We start from the raw sequence: 25,911 nt of genomic DNA, 5'->3' as shown, positions 1-25,911 counted from the left end.
ATTGGGGTTCTCATTAATTGGGGTTCCCACTAACTGGTGTCCCCCCTTCACTTGAGTCACCGTTGACGCGCATTGTCATTCCCATTAACGTCATTGGCCATTTTCTTGGGGTCTCATTAATTTGGGTTCCCATTAATTTAGGCACCTGTTAATTGGGGTTCCCATTAATTAGGCTTCCCATTAATTGGGGTTCTCATTAATTGGTGTTCCCATTAATTGGTGTTCCCCCTTCGCTTGAGTCACCGTTGACGCGCATTGTCATTCCCATTAACGTCGTTGGCCATTTTCATGGGGTCTTGTTAATTTGGGTTCCCATTAATTTAAGCACGTGTTAATTGGGGTTCCCATTAATTAGGCTTCCCATTAATTGGGGTTCTCATTAATTGGGGTTCCCATTAATTGGTGTCCCCCCTTCACTTGGGTCTCCATTGACGCGCATTGTCATTCCCATTAACGTCGTTGGCCATTTTCACGGGGTCTCGTTAATTTGGGTCCTCGTTAACTCGGCTTCTTTGTAATCTGGGTCCCCATTAATGGGAGCGGCCCTTAATTGGGGTTCCCGTTAATTGGGGTTCCCGTGAATTGGGGTCCCCCCGCAGGGGGAGCTGCGGATCAGCGTGCTGCGGCCGCGCTGTCCTACGACGCCCCGTGGCCCGTGCGCAAAATCCCACTGCGCTGCACCGCACACTACGTCGCCTACCACGTCGAGTCCAAGGTGGGGACGGCGACTGGGGGGACTGGGGGAACTGGGAGGGACTGGGGGGACTGGGGGACTGGGGGGACTGGGAGGGACTGGGGATCTGGGGGACTGGGAGGGACTGGGGGACTGGGAGGACTGGGAGGGACTGGGGGACTGGGGAACTGGGAGGGACTGGAAGGACTGGGGGACTGGGAGGGACTGGGAGGACTGGGGGACTGGGGGGACTGGGAGGACTGTGAGGGACTGGGGGACTGGGGGGACTTGGGGGACTGGGAGGACTGGGGGAACTGGGAGGGACTGGGACGGACTGGGGGGACTGGGAGGGACTGGGGGACTGGGGGACTGTGAGGGACTGGGGGACTGGGGGGACTGGGAGGGACTGGGGGACTGGGGATCTGGGGGACTGGGGGGACTGGGAGGGACTGGGGGACTTGGGGGACTGGGGGGGACTGGGAGGGACTGGGGGACTGGGGGGACTGGGAGGGACTGGAAGGACTCGGGGGACTGGGAGAGACTGGGGGGACTGGAGGCACTGGGAGGGACTGGGGCCACTAGGAATGGAGAGGGACTGGGGGACTGGGAGGGACTGGGAGGGACTGGGAACTGGGGGCACTGGGGGGACTGGGAGGACTCAGGGTTTGGGGGGACTGGAGGCACTGGGGGGATTGGGAGGACTGAGGAATTGGGGGGACTGAGAGGGACTGGGGGAACTGGGGGAACTGGGGGACTGGGAACTGGGGGGACTGGGTGGACTGGGGGAACTGGGAGGACTGGGAGCAATATGAGGTAGTGGGGGGATGGGGACATTGTGGGCAGTGGGGACAGTGGGGGGAAGAGGGACACTGGGGGGACTGGGGAAGCTGGGAGCAATGGGAGAATTGGGCAGTGGAGGAACTGGGGGGACTGGGGGGACTGGGGGACTGGGAGGGACTGGGGGGACTTGGGGGACTGGGAGCTATGGGGGTAGCGGGGGGATGGGGATGTTGGGAGCCGTGGGGACAGTGAGGGGAAGAGGGGCACTGCAATGGGGGGACTGGGAGCAGTGGGGGAATGGGGCGTCACTGAGGGCACTGGGGACATTGGGGGCAGTGGGGACATGGGGGGCAGTGGGGACATGGGGGGCAGTTGGGACATTGGGGGCACTGGGGACACTGGATTAATGGGGGCAATGGGGACATGGGGGGCAATGGGGGCATGGGGGGCAGTGGGGACATGGGGGGCAGTGGGGACATTGGGGGCAATGGGGACACGGGGGGCAGTGGGGACACTGGGGGCAATGGGGACATCGGGGGCAGAGGGGACATGGGGGGCAGTGGGGACGTTGGGGGCAGTGGGGACATTGGGGGCATGGGGACATGGGGGGCAGTGGGGACATTGGGGGCAGTGGGGACATTGGGGGCAGTGGGGACATGGGGGGCAGTGGGGACGTTGGGGGCAGTGGGGACATGGGGGGCAGAGGGGACATGGGGACGTTGGTGCCATTGTTGCTGTGGAGCCGTTGTTGCCTTTGGTGGCAGTGTTGCCATGGTGACGGTGACGTTGTTGCCATGGTGACGGTGGTGACGTTGTTGCCGTGGTGATGGTGGTGACGTTGTTGCCGTGGTGACGTTGTTGTCATTAGTGCCATTGTTGCCATAGGTGACGTTGTTGCCATTGTTGCCATGGTGACATTGTTGCCATTGTTGCCATGGTGACATTGTTGCTATTGGTGCCATTGTTGCCATGGTGGCATTGGTGACATTGTTGCTGTTGCTGTTGGTGACGTTGCTGCCATTGTTGTCGTGGTGACACTGTTGCCAGGATGAAGTTGTTGCCGTGGTGACGCTGTTGCTGTGGTGACGTTGTTGCCATGGTGACACTGTTGCCATGGTCCCATTGTTGCCATGGTGCCGTTCGCCCCGTTGTTGCCATGGTGATGCTGTTGCCATGGTGCTGTTGTTGTCGTGGTGACGCTGTTGCCGTGGTGCTGTTGTTGCCGTGGTGGCACTGTTGCTGTGATGACACTGTTGCTGTGGTGACACTGTTGCTGTGGTGGCACTGTTGCCGTGGTGATGCTGTTGCCATGGTGACGTTGTTGTCGTGGTGACACTGTTGCTGTGGTGCCATTGTTGTCATGGTGCCATTGTTGCCATGGTGATGCTGTTGCCATGGTGACACTGTTGCTGTGGTGGCACTGTTGCCGTGGTGACGCTGTTGCCATGGTGATGCTGTTGTTGTGGTGACGCTGTTGCTGTGGTGGCACTGTTGCCGTGGTGATGCTGTTGCCATGGTGATGCTGTTGCTGTGGTGACACTTGGTGTGGGGACGCTGTTGCTGTGGTGGCACTGTTGCCGTGGTGATGCTGTTGCTGTGGTGACGCCGTTGCTGTGGTGACGCTGTTGCCATGGTGACGCCGTTGCCGTGGTGACGCTGTTGCCATGGTGACGCCGTTGCCGTGGTGACGCCGTTGGCGCTGTTTTGGCGCAGGTGTACGCGGTGGCCACGAGTGTGAGCAATGCGTGCACGCGCATCCCACGCATGACGGGGGAGGAGAAGGAGTTCGAGAGCATCGAGCGCGGTCAGTGCCACCGCCCGCACCGTGACCCCAAAGTGTCCCCACAGTGTCCCCACAGTGTCCCCACAGTGTCCCCAGAGTGTCCCCAAAGTGTCCCCACAGTGTCCCCACAGTGTCCCCAAAGTGTCCCCACAGTGTCCCCAACGTGTCCACAGAGTGTCCCCAGAGTGTCCCCAAAGTGTCCCCAAAGTGTCCCCAGAGTGTCCCCACAGTGTCCCCACAGTGTCCCCACAGTGTTCCCAGAGTGTCCCCACAGTGTCCCCAACGTGTCCACAGAGTGTCCCCACAGTGTCCCCAGAGTGTCCCCACAGTGTCCCCAACGTGTCCACAGAGTGTCCCCAGAGTGTCCCCAAAGTGTCCCCACAGTGTCCCCACAGTGTCCCCAGAGTGTCCCCAAAGTGTCCCCAGAGTGTCCCCAGAGTGTCCCCACAGTGTCCCCAGAGTGTCCCCAGAGTGTCCCCACAGTGTCCCCACAGTGTCCCCAAAGTGTCCCCAAAGTGTCCCCACAGTGTCCCCAGAGTGTCCCCACAGTGTCCCCACAGTGTCCCCAGAGTGTCCCCACAGTGTCCCCAGAGTGTCCCCAAAGTGTCCCCAGAGTGTCCCCACAGTGTCCCCAGAGTGTCCCCACAGTGTCCCCAGAGTGTCCCCAAAGTGTCCCCAGAGTGTCCCCACAGTGTCCCCAGAGTGTCCCCAAAGTGTCCCCAAAGTGTCCCCAGAGTGTCCCCACAGTGTCCCCACAGTGTCCCCACAGTGTCCCCACAGTGTCCCCAGAGTGTCCCCACAGTGTCCCCAGAGTGTCCCCAAAGTGTCCCCAGAGTGTCCCCACAGTGTCCCCAGAGTGTCCCCAAAGTGTCCCCAAAGTGTCCCCAGAGTGTCCCCACAGTGTCCCCACAGTGTCCCCACAGTGTCCCCACAGTGTCTCCAAAGTGTCCCCACAGTGTCCCCACAGTGTCCCCAGAGTGTCCCCAGAGTGTCCCCAGAGTGTCCCCACAGTGTCCCCACAGTGTCCTTAATGTGTCCCCAAAGTGTCCCCAGAGTGTCCCCACAGTGTCCCCAAAGTGTCCCCAGAGTGTCCCCAAAAGTGTCCCCACAGTGTCCCCACAGTGTCCCCAGAGTGTCCCCACAGTGTCCCCACAGTGTCCCCAAAGTGTCCCCACAGTGTCCCCAGAGTGTCCCCAATGTCCCCATATGTGTCACCACGTGTGTCTCAGTGTCTCCCCATGTCCCCCCATGTCCCCATGTCCCCATGTCCCCATGTCCCCATGTCTCCCCATGTCCCCCCATGTCCCCATGTCCCCATGTCCCCATGTCCCCATGTCCCCATATCCCCATGTCCCCATATCCCCATGTCCCCATGTCCCCGTGTCCCCATATCCCCATGTCCCCATGTCCCCCTGTCCCCATGACCCCATATCCCCATGTCCCCATGTCCCCATGTCCCCATATCCCCATGTCCCCATATCCCCCTGTCCCCATATCCCCATGTCCCCATATCCCCATGTCCCCATGTCCCCGTGTCCCCATATCCCCATGTCCCCATATCCCTCTGTCCCCATGTCCCCATGTCCCCATATCCCCATGTCCCCATGTCCCCATGTCCCCGTCCCCATGTCCCCATGTCCCCATGTCCCCATGTCCCCATATCCCCATGTCCCCATGTCCCCGTCCCCATGTCCCCATGTCCCCATGTCCCCATATCCGCATGTCCCCATATCCCCATGTCCCCATGTCCCCGTCCCCATGTCCCCATATCCCCATATCCCCATGTCCCCATGTCCCCATGTCCCCATATCCCCATGTCCCCATGTCCCCGTCCCCATGTCCATGTCCCCGTGTCCCCGCAGATGAGCGCTACGTGCACCCTCAGCAGGAGGCGTTCTCCATCCAGCTCATCTCCCCCGTCAGCTGGGAGGCCATCCCCAACACAAGGTGCGGGGCGCGGGGACGGGGACAGGGGGATATGGGGTCATGGGGTCATGGGGACAGGGGGACATGGGGACATGGGGACATGGGGATATGGGGACATGGGGATATGGGGACATGGGGACAGGGGATATGGGGACATGGGGATATGGGGACATGGGGACAGGGGATATGGGGACATGGGGATATGGGGTCATGGGGACAGGGGGACACGGGGACAGGGGGACATGGGGATATGGGGACATGGGGACACGGGGATATGGGGTCATGGGGACAGGGGGACACGGGGACAGGGGGACATGGGGATATGGGGACATGGGGACACGGGGATATGGGGTCATGGGGACAGGGGGACACGGGGACAGGGGGACATGGGGATATGGGGACATGGGGACATGGGGATATGGGGACATGGGGACAGGGGGATATGGGGACATGGGGATATGGGGATATGGGGATATGGGGATATGGGGACATGGGGATATGGGGACATGGGGATATGGGGATATGGGGATATGGGGACATGGGGACATGGGGATATGGGGTCATGGGGACAGGGGGACACGGGGACAAGGGGACACGGGGACAGGGGGACATGGGGACATGGGGATATGGGGACACGGGGACATGGGGACATGGGGACATGGGGACATGGGGACATGGGGATATGGGGATATGGGGATATGGGGATATGGGGATATGAGGACATGGGGACATGGGGACATGGGGACAGGGGGACATGGGGACATGGGGATATGGGGACACGGGGACATGGGGATAGGGGGATATGGGGACATGGGGACATGGGGACATGGGGATATGGGGACATGGGGATATGGGGACATGGAGACAGGGGGATATGGGGACATGGAGACAGGGGGATATGGGGTCATCGGGACAGGGGGATATGGGGACAGGGGGACAGGGGGATATGGGGACATGGGGATATGGGGACATGGGGATATGGGGACATGGGGACATGGGGACAGGGGGACAGGGGGATATGGGGACATGGGGATATGGGGATATGGGGACATGGGGATATGGGGACATGGGGATATGGGGACATGGGGATATGGGGACATGGGGACATGGGGACATGGGGACAGGGGGATATGGGGACACGGAGACACTGGGGGCATCTGTGCGGGTTGTCTGATATGGGATGTGGATATGGGATGTGTATGGGATATGGGGTGCGGATGTGGGATGTGGATATGGGGTGTGGGGTGTGGATGGTATGTGGGGTGTGGGATATGGGGTGTGTATGGGATGTGGGGTGTGGATATGGGATGTGTATGGGATATGGGATGCGGATGTGGGATGTGGTTATGGAGTGTGTATGGGATGTGGGGTGTGGGATATGGGATGTGTATGGGATATGGGATGCGGATGTGGGATGTGAATATGGGATGTGGGGTGTGGATATGGGATGTGTATGGGATATGGGGTGTGGGTATGGGGTGTGGATATTGGGTGTGGGGTGTGTATGGGATGTGGGGTGTGGATGTGGGGGGTGGATGGGACTTGGGGTGTGGGATATGGGGTGTGGATGGGATGTGGGGTGTGGATGGGATGTGGGGTGTGGATGTGGGGGGTGTATGGGATGTGGGGGGTGGATGTGGGATGTGTATGGGATATGGGATGCAGATGAGGGATGTGAATATGGGATGTGGGGTGTGGATAGGATATGGCGTGTGGGTTTGGGGTGTGCATGGGATATGGGGTGTGGATATGGGATGTGGATGGGATGTGGGGTGTGGATGTGGGGGGTGTATGGGATGTGGGGGGTGGATGTGGGGTGTGGATATGGGATGTGTATGGGATATGGGACGCGGATGCGATATGGGGTGTGGATATGGGGTGTGGATGGGATGTGGGGTGTGGATAGGATATGGGGTGTGGATTTGGGGTGTGCATGGGATATGGGGTGTGGATATGGGGTGTGGATGGGATGTGGGGTGTGGATAGGATATGGGGTGTGGATTTGGGGTGTGCATGGGATATGGGGTGTGGATATGGGATGTGGATGGGATGTGGGGTGTGGATGTGGGGGGTGGATGTGGGGTGTGGATGTGGGGTGTGGATGTGGGGGGTGGATGTGGGGTGTGGATATGGGATGTGTATGGGATATGGGATGCGGATGCGATATGGGGTGTGGATATGGGGTGTGGATGGGATGTGGGGTGTGGATAGGATATGGGGTGTGGATATGGGATGTGGATGGGATGTGGGGGGTGGATGTGGGGGGTGGATGGGATGTGGGGGGTGGATGTGGGGTGTGGATGTGGGGTGTGCATGTGGGGGTGTATGGGATGTGGGGGGTGGATGTGGGGTGTGGATATGGGATGTGTATGGGATATGGGATGCGGATGCGATATGGGGTGTGGATATGGAGTGTGGATGGGATGTGGGGTGTGGATAGGATATGGGGTGTGGGTTTGGGGTGTGCATGGGATATGGGGTGTGGATATGGGATGTGGATGGGATGTGGGGTGTGGATGTGGGGGGTGGATGGGATGTGGGGGGTGGCTGTGGGGTGTGGATGTGGGATGTGTATGGGATATGGGATGCGGATGCGATATGGGGTGTGGATATGGGGTGTGGATGGGATGTGGGGTGTGGATAGGATATGGGGTGTGGGTTTGGAGTGTGCATGGGATATTGGGTGTGGATATGGGATGTGGATGGGATGTGGGGTGTGGATGTGGGGGGTGGATGGGATGTGGGGGGGTGGCTGTGGGGTGTGGATGTGGGATGTGTATGGGATATGGGATGCGGATGCGATATGGGGTGTGGATATGGGGTGTGGATGGGATGTGGGGTGTAGATAGGATATGGGGTGTGGGTTTGGAGTGTGCATGGGATATTGGGTGTGGATATGGGATGTGGATGGGATGTGGGGGGTGGATGTGGGGGCTGTATGGGATGTGGGGTGTGCATGTGGGGGTGTATGGGATGTGGGGGGTGGATGTGGGGTGTGGATATGGGATGTGTATGGGATATGGGGGGTGGATGCGATATGGGGTGTGGATATGGGGTGTGGATGGGATGTGGGGTGTGGATAGGATATGGGGTGTGGATTTGGGGTGTGCATGGGATATGGGGTGTGGATATGGGATGTGGATGGGATGTGGGGGGTGGATGTGGGGGCTGTATGGGATGTGGGGTGTGCATGTGGGGGTGTATGGGATGTGGGGGGTGGATGTGGGGTGTGGATATGGGATGTGTATGGGATATGGGATGCGGATGCGATATGGGGTGTGGATATGGAGTGTGGATGGGATGTGGGGTGTGGATAGGATATGGGGTGTGGGTTTGGGGTGTGCATGGGATATGGGGTGTGGATATGGGATGTGGATGGGATATGGGGGGTGGATGTGGGGGGTGGATGGGATGTGGGGGGTGGATGTGGGGTGTGGATATGGGATGTGTATGGGATATGGGATGCGGATGCGATATGGGGTGTGGATATGGGGTGTGGATGGGATGTGGGGTGTGGATAGGATATGGGGTGTGGGTTTGGGGTGTGCATGGGATATGGGGTGTGGATATGGGATGTGGATGGGATATGGGGTGTGGATGTGGGGGGTGGATGGGATGTGGGGGGTGGATGTGGGGTGTGGATGTGGGGGCTGTATGGGATGTGGGGGGTGGATGTGGGGTGTGGATATGGGATGTGTATGGGATATGGGATGCGGATGTGATATGGGGTGTGGATATGGGGTGTGGATGGGATGTGGGGTGTGGATAGGATATGGGGTGTGGGTTTGGGGTGTGCATGGGATATGGGGTGTGGATATGGGATGTGCATGGGATATGGGGTGTGGATATGGGATGTGGATGGGTTATAGGGTGTGGATGTGGGGGGTGTATGGGATGTGGGGGGTGGATGTGGGGTGTGGATATGGGATGTGTATGGGATATGGGATGCGGATGCGATATGGGGTGTGGATATGGGGTGTGGATGGGATGTGGGGTGTGGATAGGATATGGGGTGTGGATTTGGGGTGTGCATGGGATATGGGGTGTGGATATGGGATGTGGATGGGATGTGGGGTGTGGATGTGGGGGGTGGCTGTGGGGGGTGGCTGTGGGGTGTGGCTGTGGGGTGCGAGCGGTGCTCGGCGCAGGATCGACCTGGAGGAGTGGGAGCACGTGACGTGCATGAAAACCGTGTCCCTGAAGAGCGAGGAGACCGTGTCCGGGCTCAAGGGATACGTGGCCGTGGGGACGTGTCTGATGCAGGGAGAGGAGGTCACCTGCCGGGGAAGGGTCAGCTCGGCCGGGCGGCACTGGGGGCAATGGGGGCACTGGGGGCACTGGGGGCAATGGGGGCAGTGGGGACATTGGGGTTAATGGGGGCACTGTGGGCAATGGGGACATTGGGGTTAATGGGGGCACTGGGGGCAATGGGGGCAATGTGGTTAATGGGGGCAATGGGGGCACTGGGGGCAATGGGGTTAATGGGGGCACTGGGGGCACTGGGGGCAGTGGGGTTAATGGGGGCACTGGGGGCAATGGGGTTAATGGGGGCACTGGGGGCAATGGGGGCAGTGGGGTTAATGGGGGAACTGGGGGCAATGGGGTTAATGGGGGCAGTTGGGGCACTGGGGGCACTGGGGTTAATGGGGGCACTGGGGGCAATGGGGACATTGGGGTTAATGGGGTTAATGGGGGCACTGGGGGCACTGGGGGCAATGGGGTTAATGGGGGCACTGAGGACATTGGGATTAATGGGGGCAATGAGGGCACTGGGGTTAATGGGGTAAATGGGGGCACTGGGGGCAGTGGGGTTAATGGGGGCACTGGGGGCACTGGGGGCACTGGGGTTAATGGGGGCACTGGGGGCACTGGGGGCAATGGGGGCACTGGGGGCAGTGGGGTTAATGGGGGCACTGGGGACATTGGGGTTAATGGGGGCAATGGGGGCACTGGGGTTAATGGGGGCAGTGGGGGCAATGGGGAGATTGGGGTTAATGGGGGCACTGGGGGCACTGGGGACATTGGGGTCAATGGGGTTAATGGGGACATTGGGGACATTGGGGTTAATAGGGGCAATGGGGGCACTGGGGGCAATGGGGGCACTGGGGGCACTGGGGGCACTGGGGGCAATGGGGGCACTGGGGGCACTGGGGGCACTGGGGGAATGGGGGCAATGGGGGCAGTGGGGTTAATGGGGGCAATGGGGACATTGGAATTAATGGGGGCAGTGGGGACACTGGGGGCACTGGGGTTAATGGGGGCACTGGGGGCAGTGGGGGCAATGGGGGCACTGGGGGCACTGGGGTTAATGGGGGCACTGGGGGCACTGGGGGCACTGGGGGCAGTGGGGTTAATGGGGTCAATGGGTGCACTGGGGGCAGTGGGGTTAATGGGGTCAATGGGTGCACTGGGGGCAGTGGGGTTAATGGGGTTAATGGGGGCACTGGGGGCACTGGGGGCAATGGGGGCACTGGGGGCACTGGGGGCACTGGGGACACTGGGGGCACTGGGGGCAATGGGGGCACTGGGGGCAGTGGGGTTAATGGGGGCACTGGGGGCAATGGGGGCAATGGGGTTAATGGGGGCAATGGGGTCACTGGGGTTAATGGGGGCAATGGGGTTAATGGGGGCAATGGGGTCACTGGGGTTAATGGGGACATTGGGGTTAATGGGGGCACTGGGGGCACTGGGGTTAATGGGGGCACTGGGGGCAATGGGGGCAATGGGGTCACTGGGGTTAATGGGGGCACTGGGGGCAGTGGGGTTAATGGGGGCACTGGGGGCACTGGGGACATTGGGGTTAATGGGGGCACTGGGGGCAATGGGGTTAATGGGGGCAATGGGGTCACTGGGGTTAATGGGGGCAATGGGGTTAATGGGGGCAATGGGGTCACTGGGGTTAATGGGGGCACTGGGGACATTGGGGTTAATGGGGGCACTGGGGGCACTGGGGGCAGTGGGGTTAATGGGGGAACTGGGGGCAATGGGGTTAATGGGGGCAGTTGGGGCAATGGGGGCACTGGGGTTAATGGGGGCACTGGGGTTAATGGGGGCACTGGGGGCAATGGGGTCAATGGGGTTAATGGGGACATTGGGGACATTGGGGTCACTTTGGGGTCACCTTTGGGGTCACCTTTGGGATCTCTTGCAGGGTCTCATTCAGGGTAACCTTTGGAGTCTCCTTTGGGGTCACTTTTGGGGTCTCTTTGGGGTCATCCTTGGGTTCTCCTTTGGGATCTCCTTTGGGGTCTCCTTTGGGGTCACCTTTGGGGTCTCCTTTGGGGTCACCTTTGGGGTCTCCTTTGGGGTCACCTTCAGGGTCTCCTTTGTGATCTATATTAGGATCTCCTTTGGGGTCACATTTGGGGTCTCTTTGGGGTCATCCTTGGGTTCTCCTTTGGGATCTCCTTTGGGATCTCCTTTGGGTTTCCTTTATGGTCACCTTTGGGATCAGCTTTAGGGGTCACCTTCGGGGTCACGTTTGGGATCTCCTTTGGGATCTCCTTTGGGTTCTCCTTTGGGATCTCCTTTGGGGTCACATTTGGGGTCATGTTTGGGATCTCCTTTGGGGTCACCTTCAGGGTTTCCTTTGGGGTCTCATTCAGGGTCTCCTTTAGGATCTATATTAGGATCTCCTTTGGGGTCACATTTGGGGTGTCTGGGGTCATCCTTGGGTTCTCCTTTGGGATCTCCTTTGGGATCTCCTTTGGGGTCACCTTTGGGTCACCTTTGGGTTCTCCTTTGGGGTCACCTTCAGGGTCTCCTTTGGGATCTCATTCAGGGTCTCCTTTGGGATCTCCATTAGGATCTCCTTTGGGGTCACCTTTGGGTTCTCCATTGGGGTCACCTTTGGGGTCTCCTTTGGGATCTCTATTAGGATCTCCTTTGGGATCTCCTTTGGGGTCACCTTCAGGGTCTCCTTTGGGATCTCATTCAGGGTCTCCTTTGGGATCTATATTAGGATCTCCTTTGGGGTCACATTTGGGGTCTCTTTGGGGTCATCCTTGGGTTCTCCTTTGGGATCTCCTTTGGGATCTCTATTAGGATCTCCTTTGGGATCTCCTTTGGGGTCACATTGGGGTCTCCTTTGGGATCTCCTTTGGGGGTCACCTTTGGGGTCACCGCGTTTGGGGTGGCGGCGCAGATCCTGATCATGGACGTGATCGAGGTGGTGCCGGAGCCGGGGCAGCCGCTCACCAAGAACAAATTCAAAGTGCTCTACGAGAAGGAGCAGAAGGGCCCCGTCACCGCCCTGTGCCACTGCAACGGGTACCTCGTGTCCGCTATAGGGCAGAAGGTGCGGGGCTGTGGGGTGTGGGGTTATGGGGTGTGGGGTTATGGGGTGTGGGGTTATGGGGCGTGGGGTTATGGGGTGTGGGGTTATGGGGAGCAGAAGGGCCCCGTCACCGCCCTGTGCCACTGCAACGGGTACCTCGTGTCCGCTATAGGGCAGAAGGTGCGGGGCTGTGGGGTGTGGGGTGTGGGGTGTGGGGTTATGGGGTGTGGGGTGTGGGGTTATGGGGCGTGGGGTTATGGGGTGTGGGGTTATGGGGCGTGGGGTTATGGGGTGTGGGGTTATGGGGAGCAGAAGGGCCCCGTCACCGCCCTGTGCCACTGCAACGGGTACCTCGTGTCCGCTATAGGGCAGAAGGTGCGGGGCTGTGGGGTGTGGGCTGTGGGGTTATGGGGTGTGGGGTCATGGGGCGTGGGGTTATGGGGTGTGGGGTTATGGGGAGCAGAAGGGCCCCGTCACCGCCCTGTGCCACTGCAACGGGTACCTCGTGTCCGCTATAGGGCAGAAGGTGCGGGGCTGTGGGGTGTGGGGTGTGGGGTGTGGGGTGTGGGGTTATGGGGTGTGGGGTTATGGGGCGTGGGGTTATGGGGTGTGGGGTTATGGGGAGCAGAAGGGCCCCGTCACCGCCCTGTGCCACTGCAACGGGTACCTCGTGTCCGCTATAGGGCAGAAGGTGCGGGGCTGTGGGGTGTGGGGTTATGGGGTGTGGGGTGTGGGGTTATGGGGTGTGGGGTGTGGGGTGTGGGGTTATGGGGTGTGGGGTTATGGGGTGTGGGGTTATGGGGAGCAGAAGGGCCCCGTCACCGCCCTGTGCCACTGCAACGGGTACCTCGTGTCCGCTATAGGGCAGAAGGTGTGGGGCTGTGGGGTGTGGGGTGTGGGGTTATGGGGTGTGGGGTTATGGGGCGTGGGGTTATGGGGTGTGGGGTTATGGGGTGTGGGGTTATGGGGCGTGGGGTTATGGGGTGTGGGGTGATGGGGTGTGGGGTTATGGGGCGTGGGGTTATGGGGCGTGGGGTTATGGGGTGTGGGGTTATGGGGTGTGGGGTTATGGGGTGTGGGGTTATGGGGTGTGGGGTGTGGGGTGTGGGGTGTGGGGTTATGGGGTGTGGGGTTATGGGGTGTGGGGTTATGGGGAGCAGAAGGGCCCCGTCACCGCCCTGTGCCACTGCAACGGGTACCTCGTGTCCGCTATAGGGCAGAAGGTGCGGGGCTGTGGGGTGTGGGGTTATGGGGTGTGGGGTTATGGGGTGTGGGGTTATGGGGCGTGGGGTTATGGGGTGTGGGGTGATGGGGTGTGGGGTTATGGGGCGTGGGGTTATGGGGCGTGGGGTTATGGGGTGTGGGGTTATGGGGCGTGGGGTTATGGGGTGTGGGGTTATGGGGTGTGGGGTTATGGGGAGCAGAAGGGCCCCGTCACCGCCCTGTGCCACTGCAACGGGTACCTCGTGTCCGCTATAGGGCAGAAGGTGCGGGGCTGTGGGGTGTGGGGTTATGGGGTGTGGGGTTATGGGGTGTGGGGTTATGGGGCGTGGGGTTATGGGGTGTGGGGTTATGGGGTGTGGGGTTATGGGGAGCAGAAGGGCCCCGTCACCGCCCTGTGCCACTGCAACGGGTACCTCGTGTCCGCTATAGGGCAGAAGGTGCGGGGCTGTGGGGTGTGGGGTGTGGGGTTATGGGGTTATGGGGTGTGGGGTGTGGGGTTATGGGGCGTGGGGTTATGGGGTGTGGGGTTATGGGGTGTGGGGTTATGGGGAGCAGAAGGGCCCCGTCACCGCCCTGTGCCACTGCAACGGGTACCTCGTGTCCGCTATAGGGCAGAAGGTGCGGGGCTGTGGGGTGTGGGGTTATGGGGTGTGGGGTTATGGGGCGTGGGGTTATGGGGCGTGGGGTTATGGGGTGTGGGGTTATGGGGTGTGGGGTTATGGGGCGTGGGGTTATGGGGTGTGGGGTTATGGGGTGTGGGGTTATGGGGCGTGGGGTTATGGGGTTATGGGGTTATGGGGTTATGGGGTGTGGGGTGTGGGGTGTGGGGTTATGGGGTTATGGGGTGTGGGGTTATGGGGTGTGGGGTTATGGGGTTATGGGGCGTCGGGCTATGGGGTGTGGGGTGTGGGGTGTGGGGTTATGGGGTGTGGGGTTATGGGGCGTCGGGCTATGGGGTGTGGGGTTATTGGGCGTGGGGTTATGGGGTGTGGGGTTATGGGGTGTGGGGTTATGGGGAGCAGAAGGGCCCCGTCACCGCCCTGTGCCACTGCAACGGGTACCTCGTGTCCGCTATAGGGCAGAAGGTGCGGGGCTGTGGGGTGTGGGGTTATGGGGTGTGGGGTTATGGGGCGTGGGGTTATGGGGTGTGGGGTGTGGGGTGTGGGGTTATGGGGTGTGGGGTGTGGGGTTATGGGGTGTGGGGTTATGGGGAGCAGAAGGGCCCCGTCACCGCCCTGTGCCACTGCAACGGGTACCTCGTGTCCGCTATAGGGCAGAAGGTGCGGGGCTGTGGGGTGTGGGGTTATGGGGTGTGGGGTTATGGGGTGTGGGGTTATGGGGCGTGGGGTTATGGGGTGTGGGGTTATGGGGTGTGGGGTTATGGGGTGTGGGGTTATGGGGTGTTGGGTGTGGGGTTATGGGGTGTGGGGTTATGGGGTGTGGGGTTATGGGGAGCAGAAGGGCCCCGTCACCGCCCTGTGCCACTGCAACGGGTACCTCGTGTCCGCTATAGGGCAGAAGGTGCGGGGCTGTGGGGTGTGGGGTGTGGGGTTATGGGGTGTGGGGTTATGGGGTGTGGGGTTATGGGGCGTGGGGTTATGGGGTGTGGGGTTATGGGGTGTGGGGTTATGGGGAGCAGAAGGGCCCCGTCACCGCCCTGTGCCACTGCAACGGGTACCTCGTGTCCGCTATAGGGCAGAAGGTGCGGGGGTGTAGGGTGTGGGGTGTGGGGTGTGGGGTTATGGGGTTATGGGGTGTGGGGCTATGGGGTGTGGGGTTATGGGGCGTGGGGTGAGGTTATGGGATATGGGATGTGGGATATGGGGCACAGGCTGTGGGGCACAGGTTATGGGGTGCAGGTTATGGGGTACAGGTTATGGGGCGCAGGCTGTGGGGCGCAGGTTATGGGGCACAGGCTATGGGGCACCAGCTATGGGGCGCAGGCTGTGGGGCGCAGGTTATGGGGCGCAGGCTGTGGGGCGCAGGTTATGGGGCGCAGGCTGTGGGGTGCAGGTTATGGGGCGCAGGCTGTGGGGCGCAGGCTGTTGGGTGCAGGTTATGGGGCGCAGTTTATGGGGCGCAGGTTATGGGGCACAGGCTATGGGGCGCAGGCTGTGGGGCGCAGGCTGTGGGGCGCAGTCTGTTGGGTGCAGGTTATGGGGCGCAGGCTGTGGGGCGCAGGCTATGGGGCGCAGGCTGTGGGGCGCAGGTTATGGGGCGCAGGCTATGGGATGCAGGCTGTGGGGCGCAGGTTATGGGGCGCAGGCTGTGGGGCGCAGGTTATGGGGCGCAGGTTATGGGGCGCAGGTTATGGGGCACAGGCTATGGGGCGCAGGCTATGGGGCGCAGGTTATGGGGCGCAGGCTGTGGGGCGCAGGTTATGGGGCACAGGCTGTGGGGTATGGGCTGTAGGGCACAGGTTATGGGGCGCAGGCTTTGGGGCACCGGCTATGGGGCGCAGGCTGTGGGGCGCAGGCTGTGGGGTGCAGGTTATGGGGCGCAGGTTATGGGGCGCAGGCTGTGGGGCGCAGGCTGTGGGGTGCAGGTTATGGGGCGCAGGTTATGGGGCGCAGGCTGTGGGGTGGAGGTTATGGCGTGCAAGTTATGGGGCGCAGGTTATGGGGCGCAGGCTGTGGGGTGCAGGTTATGGGGCGCAGGTTATGGGGCACAGGTTATGGGGCGCAGGCTGTGGGGTACAGGTTATGGGGTGCAGGCTATGGGGCGCAGGTTATGGGGCGCAGGCTGTGGGGCGCAGGTTATGGGGTGCAAGTTATGGAGCGCAGGTTGTGGGTCGCAGGCTATGGGGCGCAGGCTCTGGGGTGCAGGTTATGGGGTGCAGGTTATGGGGTGAAGGCTGTGGGGCGCAGGCTGTGGGACGCAGGTTATGGGGCGCAGGTTATGGGGTGCAGGTTATGGGGCGCAGGTTATGGGGCGCAGGCTGTGGGGTGCAGGCTATGGGGCACCAGCTATGGGGCGCAGGCTTTGGGGTGCAGGTTATGGGGCGCAGGCTGTGGGGCGCAGGTTATGGGGCACAGGCTATGGGGCGCAGGCTATGGGGCGCAGGTTATGGGGCACGGGCTATGGGGCGCAGGTTATGGGGCGCAGGCTGTGGGGTCCGGGCTGTGCGCTGTGGGGCGGCGGTGGCAGGGCTCGGTGCCGCAGATCTTCCTGTGGAGCCTGAAGGACAACGAGCTCACCGGGATGGCCTTCATCGACACCCAGCTCTACATCCACCAGATGATCAGGTGCGCGCCGGCACCGGGGGTCACCGGGGTCACCGGGGGTCACCGGGGGTCAGAGGGCACCGGGGGTCATCAGGGGTCACCGGGGGTCAGAGGGCACCGGGGGTCACCGGGGGTCAGGGGTCACCGGGGATCAGAGGGCACCGGGGGTCACCGGGGTCTCCAGGGGTCAGAGGGCACCGGGGGTCACCGGGGGTCAGAGGGCACCGGGGGTCACTGGGGGTCAGTGGGGGTCAGAGGGCACTTGGGGTCATGGGGGTCAGATGGCACCAGGGGTCACCAGGGGTCAGAGGGCACCGGGGGTCACCGGGGGTCATGGGGGGTCACGGGGGTCAGAGGGCACCAAGGATCACCAGGGGTCAGAGGGCACCGGGGGTCACTGGAGGTCAGAGGGCACCAGGGGTCATCGGGGGTCATGGGGGTCAGAGGGCACCGGGGGTCACCGGGGTCACCGGGGGTCACCGGGGGTCAGAGGGCACCGGGGGTCATCAGGGGTCACCGGGGGTCAGAGGGCACCGGGGCTCAGAGGGCACCGGGGGTCACCGGGGTCACCGGGGGTCACTGGGGGTCAGAGGGCACCGGGGGTCACCAGGGGTCAGAGGGCACCGGGGGTCACCGGGGGTCACCGGGGGTCAGAGGGCACTGGGGGTAACCGGGGGTCAGGGGTCACCGGGGATCAGAGGGCACCGGGGGTCACTGGAGGTCAGAGGGCACCAGGGGTCATCGGGGGTCATGGGGGTCAGAGGGCACCGGGGGTCACCGGGGTCACCGGGGGTCACCGGGGGTCAGAGGGCACCGGGGGTCATCAGCGGTCACCGGGGGTCAGAGGGCACCGGGGCTCAGAGGGCACCGGGGGTCACTGGGGGTCAGAGGGCACCGGGGGTCACCAGGGGTCAGAGGGCACCGGGGGTCACCGGGGGTCACCGGGGGTCAGAGGGCACTGGGGGTAACCGGGGGTCAGGGGTCACCGGGGATCAGAGGGCACCGGGGGTCACCGGGGTCTCCAGGGGTCAGAGGGCACTGGGGGTCACCGGGGGTCAGAGGGCATCGGGGGTCACGGGGGTCAGAGGGCACCAGGGATAACCAGGGGTCAGAGGGCACCAGGGGTCACCAGTGGTCAGAGGGCACCGGGGGTCACCGGGGGTCATGGGGGTCAGAGGGTACCAATGGTCACTGGGGGTCAGAGGGCACCGGGGGTCATCGGGGGTCATGGGGGTCAGAGGGCACCGGGGGTCAGAGGGCACCGGGGGTCACGGGGGGTCAGAGGGCACCTAGGGTCAGAGGGCACCGGGGGTCACCGGGGTCACTGGGGGTCACTGAGGGTCAGAGGGCACCGGGGGTCACCGGGAGTCAGAGGGCACCGGGGGTCTGGGGTCACGGGGGGTCAGAGGGTACCGGAGGTCACCAGGGGTCACCGTGGCACCTTGCAACCCACTGACCCCATAACTCCATGACCCCATCACCCTATGACCCCGTGATGTCCCCATGATGTCCCCATGATGTCCCCATGATGTCCCCATGGTGTCCCCATGATGTCCCCATGATGTCCCCGTGATGTCCCCGTGATGTCCCCGTGGTGTCCCCGTGATGTCCCCATGATGTCCCCGTCTTGTCCCCATGATGTCCCCATGATGTCCCCATGATGTCCCCATGATGTCCCTGTGATGTCCCCGTGATGTCCCCATGATGTCCCCGTGGTGTCCCCATGATGTCCCCGTGGTGTCCCCGTGATGTCCCCATGATGTCCCCATGATGTCCCCGTGATGTCCCCGTGATGTCCCCATGATGTCCCTGTGATGTCCCCATGCTGATGTCCTGTCCCGCTGGTTCCTCAGTGTGAAGAACTTCATCCTGGCGGCGGATGTGATGAAGAGCATCTCCCTGCTGCGCTACCAGGAGGAGAGCAAGACCCTGTCCCTCGTCAGCAGGGTGCGGGGACGGGGGGCGGGGGGACATGGGGACAGAGGGGGACAGGGGGACAGAGGGGGACGGGGGGACAGCAGGGGGGCATGGGGGGATGGTAGGGGGACATGGGGACAGATGGGGACAGGGGGACAGGAGGGAGACGGGGACAGCAGGGGGACAACGGGGGACAGGGACAGGAGGGGGACGGGGGGACAGCAGGGGACAGGGACAGCAAGGGGGACGGGGGGACGGGAGGGGACAGGGGGACAGCAGGGGGACATGGGGACAGCAGGGGACAGGGACAGCAAGGGGGACGGGGGGACAGGAGGGGGACAGGGGGACAGCAGGGGGACATGGGGACAGCGGGACAGCAGGGGGACAACAGGGGGACATGAGGACAGAGGGGGACATGGGGACAGCAGGGGACAGGGACAGCAGGGGGACATAGGGACAGCAGGGGGACAGGGACAGGAGGAGGACATGGGGACAGCAGGGGGACATGGGGACAGGGGGACAACAGGGGGACATGGGGACAGAGGGGGACATGGGGACAGCAGGGGACAGGGACAGCAGGGGGACATGGGACAACAGGGGACAGGGACAGGTGGGGGACATGGGGATAGAGGGGAACATGGGACAGCAGGGGGACATGGGGATATGGGGACATGGGGACATGGGGATATGGGGACATGGGGACATGGGGACATGGGGATATGGGGATATGGGGACAGGGGGACATGGGGACATGGGGACACGGGGACATGGGGACATGGGGACATGGGGACATGGGGACACGGGGACAGGGGATATGGGGACATGGGGACATGGGGACACGGGGATATGGGGACACGGGGACAGGGGATATGGGGACATGGGGACATGGGGACACGGGGATATGGGGACATGGGGACATGGGGACATGGGGATATGGGGACATGGGGATATGGGGACATGGGGACATGGGGACATGGGGACATGGGGATATGGGGACATGGGGATATGGGGACATGGGGACATGGGGACATGGGGATATAGGGACATGGGGATATGGGGACACGGGGACATGGGGACATGGGGACATGGGGATATGGGGACATGGGGACATGGGGACACGGGGACAGGGGATATGGGGACATGGGGACATGGGGATATGGGGACATGGGGACATGGGGATATGGGGACACGGGGACATGGGGATATGGGGACATGGGGATATGGGGACATGGGGACATGGGGACACGGGGACAGGGGATATGGGGACATGGGGATATGGGGACACGGGGATATGGGGACACGGGGACAGGGGATATGGGGACATGGGGACATGGGGACACGGGGATATGGGGACATGGGGACATGGGGACATGGGGATATGGGGACATGGGGATATGGGGACATGGGGACATGGGGACATGGGGACATGGGGACATGGGGATATGGGGACATGGGGACATGGGGACATGGGGATATGGGGACATGGGGATATGGGGACACGGGGACATGGGGACATGGGGACATGGGGACATGGGGACATGGGGATATGGGGACATGGGGATATGGGGACACGGGGACATGGGGACATGGGGACATGGGGATATGGGGACATGGGGATATGGGGACATGGGGATATGGGGACACGGGGACATGGGGACATGGTGGGGGTGTGGGGTGTGGGGCTGTGGGGACACGGGGACGGTCCCTGCGGCGCTTGGGGACACGGGGCTGTGGTGTCCCCAGGACGCGAAGCCGCTGGAGGTGTACAGCGTGGACTTCATGGTGGACAGCACTCAGCTGGGATTCCTCGGTGCGTCGCTGTGGTGTTGTGTCACTGTGTCACTGTGTCACTGTGTTGTTGTGCTGTGTCGCTGTGTCACTGTGTCGCTATGTCACTGTGTCACTGTGTCGCTGTGTCGTTGTGTCACTGTGTCACTGTGTCGCTGTGTCGCTGTGTCGTTGTGTCACTGTGTCACTGTGTCGCTGTGTCGCTGTGTCGTTGTGTCACTGTGTCACTGTGTCGCTGTGTCGCTGTGTCGCTGTGTCACTGTGTCACTGTGTCGCTGTGTCGCTGTGTCGCTGTGTCACTGTGTCACTGTGTAGTTGTGTCGCTGTGTCGCTGTGTCACTGTGTCGCTGTGTCGTTGTGTCGTTGTGTCGCTGTGTCATTGTGTCGTTGTGTCGCTGTGTCATTGTGTCGCTGTGTCGTTGTGTCACTGTGTCACTGTGTCGCTGTGTCGTTGTGTCACTGTGTCACTGTGTCGCTGTGTCACTGTGTCGTTGTGTCGCTGTGTCACTGTGTCACTGTGTCGCTGTGTCGCTGTGTTGTTGTGTCACTGTGTCGCTGTGTCACTGTGTCACTGTGTCGCTGTGTCGTTGTGTCGCTGTGTCACTGTGTCACTGTGTCGCTGTGTCGCTGTGTCGCTGTGTTGTTGTGTCGTTGTGTCACTGTGTCACTGTGTCACTGTGTCACTGTGTCACTGTGTCGCTGTGTCACTGTGTCGCTGTGTCACTGTGTCACTGTGTCTCTGTGTCACTGTGTCACTGTGACGCTGTGTCGTTGTGTCGTTGTGTCACTGTGTCACTGTGTCGCTGTGTCACTGTGTCGCTGTGTCACTGTGTCGCTGTGTCACTGTGTCACTGTGTCTCTGTGTCACTGTGTCACTGTGACGCTGTGTCGTTGTGTCGTTGTGTCACTGTGTCACTGTGTCGCTGTGTCACTGTGTCGCTGTGTCGCTGTGTCGCTGTGTCGCTGTGTCGTTGTGGTGTTGTGTCACCGTGTCGTTTTGTCATTGTGTCGCTGTGTCACTGTGTCACTGTGTCACTGTGTCGCTGTGTCGCTGTATCACTGTGTCACTGTGTCGCTGTGTCACTGTGTCGTTGTGTCACTGTGTCGTTGTGTCACTGTGTCACTGTGTCACTGTGTCACTGTGTCACTGTGTCGTTGTGTCACTGTGTCACTGTGTGGTTGTGTCACTGTGTCGTTGTGTCACTGTGTCACTGTGTCGTTGTGTCACTGTGTCACTGTGTCGCTGTGTCGCTGTGTCACTGTGTCGCTGTGTCGTTGTGTCGCTGTGTCACTGTGTCACTGTGTCCACTGTGTCGTTGTGTCACTGTGTCGCTGTGTCGTTGTGTCACTGTGTCACTGTGTCACTGTGTCACTGTGTCGCTGTGTCGTTGTGTCACTGTGTCACTGTGTCACTGTGTCACTGTGTCGCTGTGTCGCTGTGTCACTGTGTCACTGTGTCGCTGTGTCACTGTGTCGTTGTGTCGCTGTGTCGCTGTGTCGCTGTGTCGCTGTGTTGTTGTGTCGTTGTGTCACTGTGTCACTGTGTCGCTGTGTCACTGTGTCACTGTGTCTCTGTGTCACTGTGTCACTGTGTCGCTGTGTCGTTGTGTCGCTGTGTCACTGTGTCGCTGTGTCACTGTGTCACTGTGTCGCTGTGTCACTGTGTCGCTGTGTCGCTGTGTCGCTGTGTTGCTGTGTCACTGTGTCACTGTGTCACTGTGTCGCTGTGTCGCTGTGTCACTGTGTCGCTGTGTCGCTGTGTCACTGTGTCACTGTGTCGCTGTGTCGCTGTGTCGTTGTGTCGCTGTGTCGCTGTGTCGTTGTGTCACTGTGTCACTGTGTCACTGTGTCACTGTGTCACTGTGTCGTTGTGTCACTGTGTCACTGTGTGGTTGTGTCACTGTGTCGTTGTGTCACTGTGTCACTGTGTCGTTGTGTCGTTGTGTCGCTGTGTCACTGTGTCACTGTGTCGTTGTGTCACTGTGTCACTGTGTCGCTGTGTCGCTGTGTCACTGTGTCACTGTGTCCACTGTGTCGTTGTGTCACTGTGTCACTGTGTCACTGTGTCGTTGTGTCGCTGTGACACTGTGTCAATGTGTCACTGTGTCGCTGTGACACTGTGTCAATGTGTCACTGTGTCGCTGTGTCGTTGTGTCGCTGTGTCACTGTGTCGCTGTGTCACTGTGCCACTGTGTCGCTGTGTCGTTGTGTCGCTGTGTCACTGTGTCGCTGTGTCACTGTGTCACTGTGTCACTGTGTCACTGTGTCGTTGTGTCACTGTGTCACTGTGTCGTTGTGTCACTGTGTCACTGTGTCTCTGTGTCGTTGTGTCGCTGTGTCATTGTGTCGTTGTGTCACTGTGTCACTGTGTCGCTGTGTCACTGTGTCGCTGTGTCGTTGTGTCACTGTGTCTCTGTGTCGTTGTGTCACTGTGTCACTGTGTCACTGTGTCACTGTGTCGTTGTGTCGCTGTGACACTGTGTCACTGTGTCACTGTGTCGTTGTGTCACTGTGTCACTGTGTCACTGTGTCGTTGTGTCACTGTGTCACTGTGTCGCTGTGTCGCTGTGTCGTTGTGTCGCTGTGTCACTGTGTCACTGTGTCGCTGTGTCACTGTGTCACTGTGTCACTGTGTCACTGTGTCGTTGTGTCACTGTGTCACTGTGTCACTGTGTCGTTGTGTCGCTGTGTCACTGTGTCACTGTGTCTCTGTGTCACTGTGTCACTGTGTCGCTGTGTCGTTGTGTCGCTGTGTCACTGTGTCGCTGTGTCACTGTGTCACTGTGTCGCTGTGTCACTGTGTCGCTGTGTCGCTGTGTCACTGTGTCGCTGTGTCGCTGTGGTGTTGTGTCACCGTGTCGTTTTGTCATTGTGTCGCTGTGTCACTGTGTCACTGTGTCACTGTGTCGTTGTGTCACTGTGTCGCAGTGTAGTTGTGTCACTGTGTCGCTGTGTCACTGTGTCGCTGTGTTGCTGTGTCACTGTGTCACTGTGTCACTGTGTCGCTGTGTCGCTGTGTCACTGTGTCGCTGTGTCGCTGTGTCACTGTGTCACTGTGTCGCTGTGTCGCTGTGTCGTTGTGTCGCTGTGTCGCTGTGTCGTTGTGTCACTGTGTCACTGTGTCACTGTGTCACTGTGTCACTGTGTCGTTGTGTCACTGTGTCACTGTGTGGTTGTGTCACTGTGTCGTTGTGTCACTGTGTCACTGTGTCGTTGTGTCGTTGTGTCGCTGTGTCACTGTGTCACTGTGTCGTTGTGTCACTGTGTCACTGTGTCGCTGTGTCGCTGTGTCACTGTGTCACTGTGTCCACTGTGTCGTTGTGTCACTGTGTCACTGTGTCACTGTGTCGTTGTGTCGCTGTGACACTGTGTCAATGTGTCACTGTGTCGCTGTGACACTGTGTCAATGTGTCACTGTGTCGCTGTGTCGTTGTGTCGCTGTGTCACTGTGTCGCTGTGTCACTGTGCCACTGTGTCGCTGTGTCGTTGTGTCGCTGTGTCACTGTGTCGCTGTGTCACTGTGTCACTGTGTCACTGTGTCACTGTGTCGTTGTGTCACTGTGTCACTGTGTCGTTGTGTCACTGTGTCACTGTGTCTCTGTGTCGTTGTGTCGCTGTGTCATTGTGTCGTTGTGTCACTGTGTCACTGTGTCGCTGTGTCACTGTGTCGCTGTGTCGTTGTGTCACTGTGTCACTGTGTCACTGTGTCACTGTGTCGTTGTGTCGCTGTGACACTGTGTCACTGTGTCACTGTGTCGTTGTGTCACTGTGTCACTGTGTCACTGTGTCGTTGTGTCACTGTGTCACTGTGTCGCTGTGTCGCTGTGTCGTTGTGTCGCTGTGTCACTGTGTCACTGTGTCGCTGTGTCACTGTGTCACTGTGTCACTGTGTCACTGTGTCGTTGTGTCACTGTGTCACTGTGTCACTGTGTCGTTGTGTCGCTGTGTCACTGTGTCACTGTGTCGCTGTGTCGCTGTGTCGCTGTGTCACTGTGTCGTTGTGTCACTGTGTCACTGTGTCACTGTGTCGCTGTGTCGTTGTGTCGCTGTGTCACTGTGTCACTGTGTCGTTGTGTCACTGTGTCACTGTGTCACTGTGTCGCTGTGTCACTGTGTCACTGTGTCGTTGTGTCACTGTGTCACTGTGTCGCTGTGTCACTGTGTCACTGTGTCGTTGTGTCACTGTGTCGCAGTGTAGTTGTGTCACTGTGTCGTTGTGTCGCTGTGTCACTGTGTCGCTGTGTCGTTGTGTCACTGTGTCACTGTGTCACTGTGTCGCTGTGTCACTGTGTCGCTGTGTCACTGTGTCACTGTGTCGTTGTGTCACTGTGTCGCTGTGTCGCTGTGTCACTGTGTCACTGTGTCACTGTGTCACTGTGTCACTGTGTCGTTGTGTCACTGTGTCACTGTGTCACTGTGTCACTGTGTCACTGTGTCGTTGTGTCGTTGTGTCGCTGTGTCATTGTGTCGTTGTGTCACTGTGTCACTGTGTCACTGTGTCACTGTGTCACTGTGTCGCTGTGTCGCTGTGTCACTGTGTCACTGTGTCACTGTGTCGTTGTGTCGCTGTGTCACTGTGTCACTGTGTCACTGTGTCGCTGTGTCACTGTGTCGCTGTGTCACTGTGCCACTGTGTCGCTGTGTCGTTGTGTCGCTGTGTCACTGTGTCACTGTGTCGCTGTGTCACTGTGTCACTGTGTCGCAGTGTAGTTGTGTCACTGTGTCACTGTGTCACTGTGTCGCTGTGTCGCTGTGTCACTGTGTCGCTGTGTCGCTGTGTCGCTGTGTCACTGTGTCGCTGTGTCGTTGTGTCGTTGTGTCGTTTTGTCATTGTGTCGCTGTGTCACTGTGTCACTGTGTCACTGTGTCACTGTGTCGCTGTGTCACTGTGTCGCTGTGTCGTTGTGTCGTTGTGTCGTTTTGTCATTGTGTCGCTGTGTCACTGTGTCACTGTGTCACTGTGTCGCTGTGTCGTTGTGTCACTGTGTCACTGTGTCACTGTGTCACTGTGTCGCTGTGTCGCTGTGTCACTGTGTCACTGTGTCGCTGTGTCACTGTGTCGTTGTGTCGCTGTGTCGCTGTGTCGCTGTGTCGCTGTGTTGTTGTGTCGTTGTGTCACTGTGTCACTGTGTCGCTGTGTCACTGTGTCACTGTGTCTCTGTGTCACTGTGTCACTGTGTCGCTGTGTCGTTGTGTCGCTGTGTCACTGTGTCGCTGTGTCACTGTGTCACTGTGTCGCTGTGTCACTGTGTCGCTGTGTCGCTGTGTCACTGTGTCGCTGTGTCGCTGTGGTGTTGTGTCACCGTGTCGTTTTGTCATT

At 60.3% G+C, this 25,911-nt stretch overlaps 2 protein-coding genes across 2 annotated transcripts in view; both read left to right on the top strand.

The window, feature by feature from the left end:
* Positions 1-599: 599 nt before the first annotated feature.
* The window catches only part of LOC136045613 (cleavage and polyadenylation specificity factor subunit 1-like), a gene marked incomplete at its 5' end in the record, with an annotated part of 48,231 nt that continues 22,919 nt past the window's right edge, over positions 600-25,911 (top strand). The window contains 9 exon segments of the mRNA XM_065731626.1: positions 600-621; positions 624-715; positions 3,167-3,257; positions 5,099-5,183; positions 9,311-9,452; positions 12,307-12,459; positions 16,825-16,907; positions 18,740-18,833; positions 20,547-20,613. Of these exon segments, the coding sequence (XP_065587698.1) occupies positions 600-621; positions 624-715; positions 3,167-3,257; positions 5,099-5,183; positions 9,311-9,452; positions 12,307-12,459; positions 16,825-16,907; positions 18,740-18,833; positions 20,547-20,613 (829 nt within the window).
* Positions 17,028-17,987, top strand: LOC136045612 (macrophage receptor MARCO-like; the record flags this gene model as incomplete). Its single annotated transcript, XM_065731625.1, has 3 exons — positions 17,028-17,126; positions 17,731-17,796; positions 17,883-17,987. Coding segments are annotated over 3 exons (270 nt in total), but the record flags the coding sequence as incomplete, so codon positions are not given.

This window comes from Cyrtonyx montezumae, unplaced genomic scaffold (assembly GCF_038088225.1).
Source record: "Cyrtonyx montezumae isolate F1298 unplaced genomic scaffold, pur_monq_1.0 scaffold_148, whole genome shotgun sequence".
Taxonomy (NCBI): Eukaryota; Metazoa; Chordata; class Aves; order Galliformes; family Odontophoridae; genus Cyrtonyx; species Cyrtonyx montezumae.
Note: the sequence above shows the minus strand (reverse complement) of the source record. Positions and strands in the feature narration are given on the sequence as shown.